The sequence below is a fragment of the Bufo bufo genome, chromosome 1, assembly GCF_905171765.1.
Source record: "Bufo bufo chromosome 1, aBufBuf1.1, whole genome shotgun sequence".
Lineage (NCBI taxonomy): Eukaryota > Metazoa > Chordata > Amphibia > Anura > Bufonidae > Bufo > Bufo bufo.
In genome coordinates this window covers 253,648,463-253,663,727 of record NC_053389.1, presented here as the reverse complement: position 1 = coordinate 253,663,727, position 15,265 = coordinate 253,648,463, and the positions used below count along the sequence as shown (strand labels likewise).

At 45.7% G+C, this 15,265-nt stretch overlaps 1 protein-coding gene across 1 annotated transcript in view; it reads left to right on the top strand.

Moving 5' to 3' along the window:
* Nucleotides 1–15,265, top strand: part of LOC121003084 (E3 ubiquitin/ISG15 ligase TRIM25-like) — a 39,382-nt gene that overhangs the window by 1,978 nt on the left and 22,139 nt on the right. Inside the window, exon 2 of the mRNA XM_040434691.1 lies at nt 1,945–1,949. Coding sequence (XP_040290625.1) covers nt 1,945–1,949 — 5 coding nt within the window. The remainder of the gene's footprint in view (nt 1–1,944; nt 1,950–15,265) is intronic.

Here is a 15,265-nt window from a genome sequence, read left to right as displayed (position 1 = left end):
AAATGAGTTGTCTTCTTTATACTGCCTACCGCCTTCAAGGACAGCTGTACACTTATCAATTATCAGTATGATTATGCATTGTCATCTGATTGTGCTAACTGCTTTATTCTATTTCTTTATGTGTAGTGTGAGTGTCTGGAGAAGTGGTGGATGGGGTATATGTTTGTCCAAGGTTCCTCACTCAGGGCTGGGACAAGGTCCAGCACCAACAGAGGCTGAGCTGCCCAAGGGCGCCACCCCCCCTCGCCCCCCGCCATTTAGATATGCATGTTTGTTATTAATCAGACATCCAGTTTTCTGAATTGGCTGTGCATGCTATCGGCTCTGTATGCCAGCTCATTTACACATAAATGTCTGACTAACCAGTGGCATATGCAAATATTTTCAGGCCTGTGGTGGGAAGAGAGCTGCCACCTAATTGCTTACAGGACTGCCTTTTCACTGTCATTGCAGCAGAGCAGCTGCTTTTAGCCACCACTAGGTGGAGATTACTGCATACAGATTCATACAGCTCCCAATGAGTTCAATGAGCGCTATATAAATCTGTAGGCATTTCGCTCCTCATAGTGGTGGCTTCATACAGCCAGAATTATATATTTTATGAAATCTGAAAAACTGAGCTCCTCCATACAAAAATACGATATCATAAAGCAATTTAGGATGGATTATAGGACCTTTACTGGATATTAACCTTATTAACCGCTTTCCGTCCGCCCATAGGATATAAACGTCCTATGGGTGGACCTCTATTTCTGAAAGCACGTTTTAAAACGTCCTTTCAGAAACAGCAGCTGCACGCTAATCGTGCAGCTGCTGATCGGGTAGCCCGCTGTCAGTGGCACCGAGCGCTGTGTATGCACTGCTATATTCCATTCCAGTGACACCGAGCGCTGTGTATGCAGAGCAGGAAGCGCTATGCGCTTCCTGTTCCGGCCCGGCGGTCATGTGACCGCCGGGACCGGAGAGTGCAGGAGCTGTGTGAGGTCTCTCAGAGACCTCGATCAGCCCTGCACTGAGGCTGTACAGCGCTGGATTGCTGCTGTACAGCCTCTCTAGGGGTGCATTTCTTCTGTAACTGGGGCTACTATGTCAGCCCCAGTTACAGGAGAAATCAACAGTGAAAAAAAAAAGAAAAAGTGAAGTAAATGTCCCCCAGAGGTCTTGTATGACCTTATGGGGGACGAAAAGTGTAAAATAAAATAAAAAGAAATAAAGGGTTGAAAAAAAAAATAAAAAAAAAGTTTCACATGTAAAAAAAAAAAAGTTCCCAAGTAAGGAATAAATTTATTTTTTTTTAAATAGAAAAAATAAAAAAAAGTATACATATTAGGTATTGCCGCGTCCGTAAAAACCAGCTCTATAAAAATATCACATAACCTAACCCCTCGGGTGAACACCGTAAAAAAAAAAAAAAAACTGTGTCAAAACGAGCAATTTTTGTCACCTTGCATCACAAAAGGTGCAACACCAAGTGATCAAAAACGCGTATGTCCCACAAAATAGTACCAATAAAACCGTCACCTCATCCCGCAAAAAATGAGCCCCTACATAAGAAAATCTCTCAAAAAAAAAAAAACTATAGCTCTTAGAACATGGAGACACTAAAACATCTTTTTTTTTTGGTTTCAAAAATGCTATTATTGTGTTAAAGTGAAACAAATAAAAAAAGTATACATATTAGGTATTGCCGCGTCCGTAAAAATCAGCCCTATAAAAATATCACATGACCTAACCCCTCGGGTGAACACCGTAAAAAAAAAAAAAAAAAAACTGTGTCAAAACAAGCAATTTTTGTCACCTTGCATCACAAAAGGTGCAACACCAAGTGATCAAAAACGCGTATGTCTCACAAAATAGTACCAATAAAACCGTCACCTCATCCCGCAAAAAATTAGCCCCTACATAAGAAAATCTGTCAAAAAATAATAAAACTATAGCTCTCAGAACATGGACACATTAAAACATAATTTTTTTGTTTCAAAAATGCTATTATTGTGTAAAACTTTAATAAATGAGAAAAAGTATACATATTAGGTATCGCCACGTCCGTAACAATCTGCTCTATAAAAATGTCACTTGACTGAACCCCTCAGGTGAACGCTGTAAAAATAAATAAATAGAAACTGTGCTAAAACAACCAATTTTTTGGTCACCTTGCCCCATAAAGTGTTATAATGAATGATCAAAAAATCATATGTACCCAAAAATAGTACTAATAAAACTGGCACCTTATCCCCTAGTTTCCAAAATGGGGTCACTTCTTGGGAGTTTCTACTGTAAGGGTGCATCAGGGGGCTTCAAATGGGACATGGCATCTAAAAACCATGTGGAGTTCCTTTTCTTCTGTGCCCTGCCGTATGCCCATACAGCAGTTTATGACCACATGTGGGGTGTTTCTGTAAACCGCAGAATCTGGGTAATAAATATTGAGTTTTGTTTGGCTGTTAACCATCGATGTGTTAAAGAAAAAAATTGATTAAAATGGAAAATTTGCCAAAAAAGTGAAATTTAAAAATTTGATCTCCATTTTCCTTTAATTCTTGTGGAACGCCTAAAGGGTTAACAAAGTTTGTAAAATCGGTTTTGAATACCTTGAGGGGTGTAGTTTCTACAATGGGGTCATTTATGGGGGTATCGACTATGTAGGCCCCACAAAGTGACTTCAGACCTGAACTGGTCCTTAAAAAGTGGGTTTTGGCAATTTTCTTAAAAATTTGAAGAATTGCTTCTAAACTTCTAAGCCTTCTAACGTCCTAAAAAAATAAAATGACATTTCCAAAATGATGCCAACATAAAGTAGACATATGGGGAATGTTAAATAATAAATATTTTATGAGGTATCACTTTCTGTTTTAGAAGCAGAGAAATTGAAATTTAGAAAATTGCGAATTTTTCAAATTTTTGGGTAAATTTGGGATTTTTTCATAAATAAAGGTGAAATATTTTGACTCAAATTTATGACTATCATGAAGTACAATGTGTCACGAGAAAACAATCTCTGAATGACTTGGATAAATAAAGGCGTTCCAAAGTTATTACCACATAAAGTGAGATATGTCAGTTTTGCTAAATTTGGCCTGGTCAGGAAGGGGGCAAATGGCCCAGATGGCAAGTGGTTAAAGAGTGTTGGGGGGGCTTTAATATGTTTATATGCCCCTGTAAAAAGCATAATAATACGATCTGACCACAGCTTCTTGTTATCAGTTTCCAGGTGGCAACAGGTGACAATATTAATGGTTAAAAATAAACAGCTATATAACTTCTATATAACTCTATATACATTGATTTTATGTAAAGGGGTTGTCCGGGTTCAGGGCTGAACCCAGCTCCCCTTCACCCATTTAGCTTGTCTTAGTGGAACACTTCTTGCTCCGATGCTTCCCCTTGCTCAGCGCTGTATTGTGCCAGGCAAGGGCATTTTCTTCACTACAGTTGACGTACCGGGCTTCTCATGGGTATGCTAGGCAGAGGCTTCCACCTAGCAGTGAGCCCGGTGATGTCAACAGTCCTAATGGGTGATTTTTAGCGATGCCCTAGCTATCCTAGGACAGCGTTAAAGACTGCCCATTAGCAGTGATCCGGGTGACATTACTGGCACTAGGTGGAAGCCTCTGCCTAGCATACTGAGAGAAAGTGTGGTACTTCATCGGTAGTAGACAAACAGCCCTTGTACTTCACTATGCAGCACAGTGCAAGGGGGAGCAACCCCTTTAAGGGTGGAGTTCCAATTTAAATTAGCATACCAGGTAGAAATTTTTTTTTGTACATTTCCCACTAAAATATCTGGTTTTGGAAAAACTGGGTGACAAACTTTATAACTGCTCTTACAAGTGCCACAGGGGTTGTCACTAAGCTGTTCTAGTGTTCTGAATGGCTCCAGGGCCTAGATGTGATTGCAGCCTCAGCAACCCCTCTAGCTACACCCAAGGCTTGTGATACCCGATTTGTTCAGAAGCTGATATCACAGTTCATGTATAATAAACAGACTTTCTTGCATTAATTAATGCTGTTCTATTTAATTGTGTATACAGTGTGTATATGCGGTAATTAAATTAAGTACTCCCCTGGGTGTACTACAGCATGTTTTCTAGTATTGTTTTATATGGTCTGTGCATATGTTCTACCACCAGAAGACATCCATGGACGTGTAACATCAGACCAAGGGCAGTTCTCCAAATGTGGCTCAGGTGGGGTTGCAAACAGGAAGATGACACTGAAACAGTTCAATGCGGTAACAGTCAAGTTTACTGAATAAAATGTAGATCAACAGGACAGCACTGTCAACCAGTATCTGGTAGTAGAAAGACACAATTATCTCTTGCACAGGGGTACAGTTCTTTCCCCATTGCAAAGACTTTAACTAACAGTTTCTATCTGGGCAATCAGTTGCAAGTTGAGACACTCCTGTCACCAGCTTCAGACCCTAGCGTTCGTAGCTGCAGCCGTGACTGTCATCAGATCCTCTGGCTGGTTAACACAGGTGGTGGTGCCCTTACAGCACACACCCTTCAACTACAGTTGGCAGGAAGAGCTGTCCCTTATGTCCCCTCATAACCCCGCATATGTCTAGTTACACTTGTCTACAGGAGACCACCCTGCCCTGTAATCAGGGGCGGACACAGACAGCAGAGGGCCTCTGTGCAAAGAATGTGCCTGGGCCCCCTCCCCTCCAAGCCAAGTTCTCAACATAACCAATTCCGTCCTAACATTAGTTATAGCAATACAAAACATACAGGGTAAGGCTACTTTCACACCTGCAGCACTACGCCACGGCCACCTGATCCGGCAGAAAATGCAAGGAATTGGCCGGACACAAACTCAGGCATGCAGCGGTTTGTGTCCCGCTGATTCTCTGCATTTTTGCCAGATTGTGGCCAGATCTCTGTCAGACCCCATTATAGTTAATGGGGCCGGCGGACATTCTGTCTGCATTGAGCAGTGCTGGAGCATTCCGGAAGACTGTTCTCTGCTGGAAGAGCCTGCCAGAATCACTAACTCAGATGTGAAGGTAGCCTAATACAGGTCCACATACCTCTTACATCCAGGGACGTCTCCTTTGATGTAGATGTTCTCTGTCCTCATCTTCTCCTTTCAGACCACACCGCCATGATTTTTTTCAGTCATCTCTTCTCTCTGCAGGGTTTGACAGACAGACATCTTAGTTTCCTAGTTTTCCATCATCCTCCCACCTAATCAACACCCCTCTAATATTGTGCCCGCTGTGCTCCATATACAAGTTACACACAGATAGTTCCCCTTCAATTATTGGCACACAGTGTCCTAAAAAATAACTGCGCCCAGGAAACAGTGTCCCTGACACTAAGGGCTCATTCAGACGGCCGTATGCTGTCCGCAAAAATACTGAATGCTATCCGTTTTTTTGCGGATCCGCAAAAAAACGGATCTGCAAAAAAACGGATAGCATTCAGTATTTTTGCGGACCCATAGACTTCAATGGGACCATGTCCTGATTTTCACGGACAAGTATAGGACATGTTTCATTTTTTTTGCGGAACTGTGGAATAGAAAAGGGCCCCATAGAAGTGAATGGGTCAGCATCTAATCCGCAAAAAAACGGATCCGCATTTTTGCGGATAGCATACGGCCGTCTGAACGAGCCCTAATAGTGTAAACATAATGTTCCCCAAAAATAATTGTGCTAAGCTGATACCCAAAATCCCATCAATAGAAATAATTATCTACCAGACAACACGTAGTAGTAATAGTGCCCCTACAGTAATAATGTCTTCACTGTTTCCCAGAAGTAATAATGCTCCTATAGTGCTCATACTAGTATTCATGTTCCTCATAGTCCCTCAACTGTAATAAAGCCTACCACCCGGTAGTAATAATTCTCTTTATAACTCTTAGGCCTCATGCACACGACCGTTGTGTGCACCTGTGGCCGTTGTGCCGTTTTACGTGATTTTCTGCGGACCCATTGACTTTCAATGGGTCCATTGAAAACTCGGAAAATGCCCCGTTTGTCATCCGCCTCCGTGATCCGTGTTTCCTGTCCGTCAAAAAAATATGACCTGTCCTATTTTTTGGACGGACAACGGTTCACAGACCCATTCAAGTCAATGGGTCGTTGAAAAAACACGGATGCACACAAGATTGGCATCCGTGTCCGTGCACACTGGCCACCAATGATATTACAATAAAGGGAGGGAGGGGGGGCCCGACGGAGGCCACACACTGGCCACCAATGATATTACAATAGAGGGAGGGGGGGGGGGGCCGCACGCTGGCCACCAATGATATTACAATAAAGGGACGGAGGGGGGGTCGACGGAGGCCGCACACTGGCCACCAATGATATTCAAACTGGGGAGGGAGGGGGGTCGACTGCCTGGCAGCCCCTGATCTCTTACAGGGGACTATGTTATGCACAATTAACCCCTTCAGGTGCGGCACCTGAAGGGTTAATTGTGCTGATCACAGCCCCCTGTAAAAGATCGGGTGCTGTCCGGCAGCAGGGGGCAGTCATGTACACAGTTCGTGGTATATTCTAACTAGAAGCGTCCCCATCACTATGGGAACGCCTCTGTGTTAGAATATACTGTCGGATCTGAGTTTCACGATGTAACTCAAAACATCATGGTGATGGGGACGCTTCAAGTTAAAATATACCATCGGATTGGAGAAAACTCCGATCCTATGGTATATTAACTCCTGACTTTACATTGAAAGTCAATGGGGGACGGATCCGTTTGCAATTGCACCATATTGTGTCAACGTCAAACGGATCCGTCCACATTGACTTGCATTGTAAGTCAGGACGGATCCGTTTGGCTCCGCACGGCCAGGCGGACACCAAAACAACTTTTTTTTTCATGTCCGTGGATCCTCCAAAAATCAAGGAAGACCCACGGACGAAAAAACGGTCACGGATCAGGGAAAAACGGAACCCGTTTTTGTGGACCGCAAAAAAAAATGGTTGTGTGCATGAGGCCTTATAATGTGCGCCAGTACATAAAAGTGCCCTGTTGTGTGGCAGTATAAAAAATACATCCTCTTAGTGCCCCCTGTATAGCTAATGTCCCCATAGTACCCTCATAATGTGTGCCAATGCCCCCTACTGTGTGCCCAAAAAACTCTTAGTGCCCCCAGTTGAGCCAAAGTCCCCATAGTGCCCTATAATTTGCGCCAGTATAAAATACTCCTATATTGTGCACCAAAATTGCACCTCCCCTTGTCCCTATGGTGACTGACAATGTGCCAGTATAATGCCCCTATATAATGACCCCAATAGTGATCCTTTTCCCCCATTCTCCATAGTGGCCCCCATGTGTGCCAGTATATAAAGATAAAGCCCCCATATTGCTCCTCCCCCTCCATAGTGCCCCCCCATGTGTGCCAGTATATAAGAGAGCCCCCATATTGCTCCTCCCTCTCCATAGTGCCCCCCCATGTGTTCCAGTAACTAAGATAGGGCCCCTCATAGTGCTCATTCCCCTCCATAGTGCCCCCCCATGTGTGCCAGTATATAAAATAGGGCCCCAATAGTACTCCCCCCTCCATGGTGCCCCTCATGTGTGTCAGTAATTAAAATAGGGCCCCCATAGTGCTCCTCCTCCTCCATAGTGCCCCCCATGTATGCCAGTACATAAGATAGGGCTCCAGTAGATGCCCCCATGAGTGCCAGATAAGGCCCCTAGCAAAGTGTAAATAAAAAATAAATAAACACATATACTTACCTCCTTGCTGCTTTCAGCGATGTGATGCAGGCCTCTTCTGGCCTGTGTTTACCGCGCTGTACGGCTCAGACAGCGCGATGATGTCATTGCGCCACCTGCGCCGGCCTCTGATAGTCTATAGACGCTAGGCCTGCAAGCTAAGAGAGGACTGCGGAAGGGAGACACCTCTCCCCTGCCGCAGCATCCATCTGTATCGCCGCCTAAGGACAGCAATACAGATGACTATAGAGAGATCAGTGCTTCCACAATAAGTTACTAATACAGTTTGGCCACTAGGTGGCAGCATAGCAATACAAATATACATATCCAACAACACATGGTTACTTTATTATCTCAAGATGTGTAGCGTAAGATGACCAGCTTCGAAATAAAAATAAGAAACAATTATATTACTCTGGTCTGGAATAGTTTGCTCACGGCCACACATTCCTTTATGGATGTCTCATGACAGCGCAGACAACAAGGCGGGGGAGGAGGAGTGTGAGTAGAAGAAAAAACATCTGTTGATGATGACGAGCACACTGCACTTCTTGGGGATGTGGAATGGCTGCCACAAAACAGACCTGGAGAAGGAGGGCAGACTTGTTCTGTTTGACAATGTTGGCCAGGATCTGGTGATGCCACCTCATATGCTGCAATAGAGCCCTGGTACCTATGTTTGTGTTTGCAAGCCCACAGCCGGCCTTGTGGAAAAAAAGCGCCACACGGGAGTTGCTTACCACAATAGAAGCAGTTCTGGCCCTGCCAAATCTTTTCGCGGTTTTGGACTTACATTACCTCCGCTCTTTATTGTCACCGCAGCCGCCACCCTTCTCCTCTGATATTACCTAATCCTCAGCACCCCGATCAACACAAAATCATTGTCATAGTGCAGTGTACTCAAGTTGTGTGCAGTAGGTGTTTCTGGGTGATGTAGTGCAATGTACACTAACCTGGTACAGCTGACTCTCTGCAAGGGCAGGTATAGGTAGGAATAGTTCGTGACGCCAGTGCCAAGTAAACGGTGGCACGCCGTTTGCGGATGCAGGAATAATTTGAGGAAACGTGGTGTTAAAACAGAACTTCAACTTTAGTAGTTTGCAGGCAGAGACAATATTGGAAACGCAGTTCCTCAGCATACAGTCGATTTTGCAATTCGGTCGATGCAGGCAATTCAGTACAGCAGGGTAATTACAGAGTGTTGAACACAGGATTTGCAGCAAAGGAGCTTGCACTCTAACTCTGTCTGATCCTGGAATGTAGCAATTCTTCACCAAGGCCCATTAACCTAAGTCTGGCTTTATATCCTTGATTATGGCTTAAATAAGTACCTCCTCTGTTTCTCTCAGTACCTCTGGCTCCTCTGATCTTTGCCTCAGTCTCTCCTAGCTTCTGAATGGTTCCTCAGGCTAAGGTATTCCTGCTTCTGCATGTAGGAATTCAGGAGGGAATCTTCTCCTGAACAGCAGGCTTCAGGCCTGGACTTGTCTCAGACATTATCTAATCTCCATCTGTAGCTTACAGACACTAGACTCCGTCTGCCTTGCACTTCCCTGTTTGGGCCTTTTATAAACTAGGGCTCCCTAGCTCCCTCTATGGACTAGAAACTGTAATAACACCCCTAGCAGGCCTGTACATGCAAATCTCAGTAACAGGAAAATACATGCATTACATTACATTTTATAAAACTGACATACAACAACTTTCCATAATTAAGGAGGGACGACAGCACACCAAGTGACCTTTGGTAGTAACGGGTATTACAACTCCCGTATACTACATACCCCACTGCTTTAAGCTGAGTACGACCTCGTACTCCATCATGGGTCGCCCAACTGGAATCTCTACCTGAAATAGAAAAAGAGACATGCAGGCATACATACATGTAATTCATCTGCATTTATATTGACATCAGGTCCAATTGGTAAAGGTGCAGGGTAGTGACAAGGGGCGTCGTTCTCTTCTCTCAGGATAGTGAATGGAACGGGGGCGCTGACCTGGCACAGCGTAACATCAGAACCAGGATAGTCCATGACAATGAATAAGTCCATGATAAAACAGTAGAAAACGGTATAAAAGTTCTTGGAGGCTCAAATAACAAACATGAGTCCGTACCCAGGCTATTTCTTTAGTAAATCACAGAGGCTCTCATGCGGTGGAGTCCATCTCTGGGCACAATACTTTTAAAACAGTGAGAATCTCAGAGGCTCAGGTATCTTTTGAGTCTGTCTCCGGGCACGGTTCCTTAGTATGAAGTTGCACAATAACGGACAGCAAGAAAAGTGCTGTAAAACCCCAGATCAACCTGAAAAGGGGGTGAAGGGTAAAAGGTGCAACAAAGGAACAGGCACAACTTGGTGTGGGGTAACAAAAGGCAGGCAGGAGATCCTGGAAAACAAGCCTGGCCTTGCTGACTTGTAATTTCAGTGGTCAACACCTACCACTGGGCCGTGGCCAAACTGGCAGCTGCAACAAAGGGCCAGCAACATAGGACTCCTGTCCTGGAAGGGTTAACATCACCTTCTGAAGAAATAAATCAAGGGCCTAGCAGGCTGATCACAGTGGCATATTGTAGCTACTTGGCTCTGCAGGGAGGTATCTTCTGTAGTATTCCTCTACAGGAGGATGGGCCCACATGACTGTATCAGGGGGTAGCTGCAGGGTAAAGGGGCCCCTAATAGGTATTGGCCCCATAGGCCTAGGGGTGAACCCTCTGGTGGGCCGTGCCGGCCCTGGCATAATCACTGCAGGGTGTGACATACTTGGTACCGCCGCAGCAAGCGGTCCGGTGCTCTGGGTGCAGCAATTCACAGCAATCGCGGGTCCGGTCTGGGGCACTGACGGAGCGGTGACAACAGAAGGCGGTCGGCGGGTGGTGACAGGCACCCTTACCTCATCCTTCCTCGGCGGCGTCTGGATCCTGGCGGTGTATGTCTTGCGCAACTCCCGCAACTTCTCCTCCAGCCGGACGATCTGCTCACCAATACTCTCGGTGTCGGAGTCGCTGTTCTCTGCTGGCGCCGCCGGCGCAGGTACAGTCACCGCTGATGCAGACTCGGCCTCTTCAGGTTCTGGACTTGCCTCAGGTCTCCGTCCCATCCGGATGTTCTGGAAGGTAGCACTCAATCCTCTTTGCTGCTCCAGCTCAGATAGTGTCTTCTCCCGACGTGGCAGCTCGGGGGAAGGGTAGGGGCTCACCCATTTCTCCAACACGGTTGGCTGCCAGAAGACGTTCGGCCCAATGAAGGAGCTCCGCTCCTGAAAGGCGTGATGGGCCGGCTCTGGAGAGCGTTCCGGTTCTCGCTCGCAGCCAGAGTGGTCTTCTTCTTCTGCCTCCCAATCCTCAGGTCCTCGCTTCGGACGGGTCACAGCAGTCGCATAGGGGCCTCGCAGGCCCTCGGCAGGGGTGTACTCCACTTCCTCTCCCTCGCGGAGGCTGTGCTGGTACGAAGGGAGGTAGTCTCTCTTGACAGACCTTCGATTGACATAGAGGTCTCTGCCAGTAAGATAGTCCTGAATAAACCCGTAGCCACGGGATTTGTCAAACGACAGCACCACTCCCTTTCTCCTTTCCAGGCGGGGTTGGGTGTGCGTATGTCTTTCATGTATGGTCTTGGTTAGCTCCTCATACACGATCTTAGTCTTAGTATTCCGCTTGATAGCGGCCTCTCGGATCTCCGCCATCAGGGAAGACCATTTAAACGATGGCTGAAAAAAGTCCCTCCATGAGCCATAGTAGGGCTCGGGTTCCTTCTCCCTGGTGCGGCAGGCGGGTTGCTCCGGTCCCGGAGCGTAGGCCGGTGGAGCCTCCTCTGGCTCTACACCGGTGTCGGTCATTTTTCCAATCATAGGTGCGGACGCTGCAGCAACACTCTGCTCACCATCCAACATGCTCGATCCTACTGAGGAGAGCGATAGGGTCGCGTCAATTAGAGTAGCCAGCTCCTCCCATCGCACTGGGGAGCCGCCCCCCAGGTATTCCAGTATATGGAGGGCGGTGTCCATGCTGGCAGACATGCAAATGTCCAGATAAGCCGTGGCGCCTGCCCTTGACCTTCTTCCCGCTTTTTCCTCAGAAAGGCGCCAATTTTTCCCGCCTTTTCGGGATGAAGGTGACGCAGCAGTAAATTCAGCCAGCTCAGCGGCCATCTTTAGGTACAAACGCTGTCTGTTCACTGACAGCAAGCAGGAATGTTTAAAGTCCACAAAACCACAATCCAATGCGGCGATTTTCTTCCTCTGGGTAGCGCAACCCTGCACAGCGCTTTTTAGAAGTTTTTGGTATACTTTGGGTATAATTTTCAGTCCACAAAGTTCACTTTCAATAAACAGGCAAATTGTCACTTTGGTCACAGGGCAACTGTATAAGGCACAAAGTTCACGCTTCTTGCACTATAAAGCGTGCGTATCCTGTTCGTGACGCCAAAAGAGAAGTTGCAGTGTACTCAAGTTGTGTGCAGTAGGTGTTTCTGGGTGATGTAGTGCAATGTACACTAACCTGGTACAGCTGACTCTCTGCAAGGGCAGGTATAGGTAGGAATAGTTCGTGACGCCAGTGCCAAGTAAACGGTGGCACGCCGTTTGCGGATGCAGGAATAATTTGAGGAAACGTGGTGTTAAAACAGAACTTCAACTTTAGTAGTTTGCAGGCAGAGACAATATTGGAAACGCAGTTCCTCAGCATACAGTCGATTTTGCAATTCGGTCGATGCAGGCAATTCAGTACAGCAGGGTAATTACAGAGTGTTGAACACAGGATTTGCAGCAAAGGAGCTTGCACTCTAACTCTGTCTGATCCTGGAATGTAGCAATTCTTCACCAAGGCCCATTAACCTAAGTCTGGCTTTATATCCTTGATTATGGCTTAAATAAGTACCTCCTCTGTTTCTCTCAGTACCTCTGGCTCCTCTGATCTTTGCCTCAGTCTCTCCTAGCTTCTGAATGGTTCCTCAGGCTAAGGTATTCCTGCTTCTGCATGTAGGAATTCAGGAGGGAATCTTCTCCTGAACAGCAGGCTTCAGGCCTGGACTTGTCTCAGACATTATCTAATCTCCATCTGTAGCTTACAGACACTAGACTCCGTCTGCCTTGCACTTCCCTGTTTGGGCCTTTTATAAACTAGGGCTCCCTAGCTCCCTCTATGGACTAGAAACTGTAATAACACCCCTAGCAGGCCTGTACATGCAAATCTCAGTAACAGGAAAATACATGCATTACATTACATTTTATAAAACTGACATACAACAACTTTCCATAATTAAGGAGGGACGACAGCACACCAAGTGACCTTTGGTAGTAACGGGTATTACAACTCCCGTATACTACAATAGTCCTCACCCTGCCTGCCACTTTTATCAGACTGTGATATCTCATGGTGTGCTCCTTGGCCCCCCTCCCGATTCCCTGCTCGGTATGTGCCCACAGAGCCACTATCACTACCACTGCTCCTATCACCACAAGTGCCATCATTTCTACCACCAACACAGCTATGCATGGGGTCTTCCGCTTCCTCTGAACCTTATCCTTCTGGCAGTCTAAGCTCTGACTACTCTCAAGTCATCAACAAGGAGACTCTTTTGACTATCTGCTGTAGTGCATGGTGGGGTTTTGTGATGTCTTCTTAGGAAATAAGAAGGCGCCCCACTAGTAGGTAGCAGTGAAGACAGAGAGTATGCAACTGAAAGGCTTCTCTGGGCTTTCAAGGTCAACGATCTTATCCACTTTGTACTAAATAATAATGTTTTGCCTTTCGTAAGCCAGAGAGAACTGCGGCCTATCACTACTACTACTGCCTGGATAGGTGCTGCTGCTACTACCCACATTCTGACTCTGGGAGGACAAGACCTGGGTCTTTCATTTTGGACTCTTCCATATTCCATATATATCATATATCGATCGGCACGACGGCAAGAGTAGCGTGGCGGTGCACGTGTCCTAAGGCAGGCGTCCCATATAGATAACAGGAAAGAAGGACCGTCACTCGCTGTTAGTATATAGAATTGCTCTATTTATTGCCACAAAACAGTGACGTATTTCAGCACACACCATGCCTTCTTTAAACTGCACAGGAACGCGTCACTGTTTTGTGGCAATAAATAGAGCAATTCTATATACTAACAGCGAGTGCCGGTCCTTCTTTCCTGTCTTCCATATTCCAGATATTTTATCTTTATTAAGAGGCCTATTCAAAACTCACAATTTAAAATGATGAAAAGTCATGGGTTTAGTACACAGTCATGTAGAATATGGAATGTAATAAACCCGGTTTGTTACAAATCGGGTCGCTCATTCTTTTTTTTTGTTTGTTTCTCAAACAGTTTTTCACAACACTGTTTCATAAGCAAGGCTATTACAGCCAACAGGTCAAATGTTAAGCTTAAAAAAAACCTAGAAAACAAACTAACAAAACAGGGGGGCAGACCAGTGACTCAAGGGCGGTTTGGTTCTCACAGGTAAGAGGTATATGAACACAAGTTCCATACTCGGGCATGTGGTCATTGGCTAAGAGAGATGAAAGAGCAGGCACTGGGAGTAATGTAGAGAAAAGCGAGCAGAAAAACCCAGACTGGAAACCACATGAACCCCGAGAAATGGGATTTTATATAGAAAGAAGGGATCTGTGGGAAAGATCCACGAGAGAATAATCTGACCAAGGAGTGCAAATCTCCAAGAACCGATGACGTGACGATCTGTGGTAATGTAAGTTAGTTCTCATTGATCATGTAGAAGTCCAGCCTTGACCGCAGAAAAATCCAGGGATGGTTTCTTCCAAGCCACCGCTATAGTCTTATTGGCCAAAAATTAAAAAAACAGGTGTGGGGGAATTCTTGGGATCTGTTTATTAAAGCGGTTATCCAGGCTTTTAATATTGATGATCTATCCTCAGGATAGGTAATCAATATCAGATCAGCGGGGGTGCCGGGTGCTGTTATAGACACAGCAAGCAGGAAGAGAGACGGGAGACAGCACGTGCACACTGCACATGTCTTCCCTTCATACAGCTGAGCGGGGGTGCCGGGTGTCTGACCCCCGCCAATCTGATATTGATGACCTATCCTGAGGAAAGGTCATCAATATTAAAAGCCCGGAGAACTCCTTTAGGTAATGCTTCCCAGGGGTCTTTATGAATGTTATATCAGGTTACTGAGTGAATGACATTGTATACCTGTATCTAAACCTCTTCACTCTGGAACAATCCCCCCAGATGTATAAAATGTCACCTATAGAGGGGCAACCCCTAAAACATGTAGGGGGTAGCCTGGCACTACGTGTGCTATACGGGAGGGGACCAGGTACCAGTGGAGCAGCACTTTATGAGAGGTTTTGAGTCGCTCATTCTTAACCTATACTTTCTCTAAATTGTCCCTATCACAATACAATAGTTGCTTGTAACTCTGTAATAATCTTTTAGGCAGACACTGCTCCACACACTCCTACCAGTTCAGAAGCTGAACACACTATTGCGCATCTGCAGGTTCAGCTAGGCATCTCCAGTGCCTACTGCCTAACTGAATGGAAGTGTCACTTGCAGCTATTGCAGTGTTATAGGGACAGTATAGGGAAAGAATAGAAAGATATAATTGTGT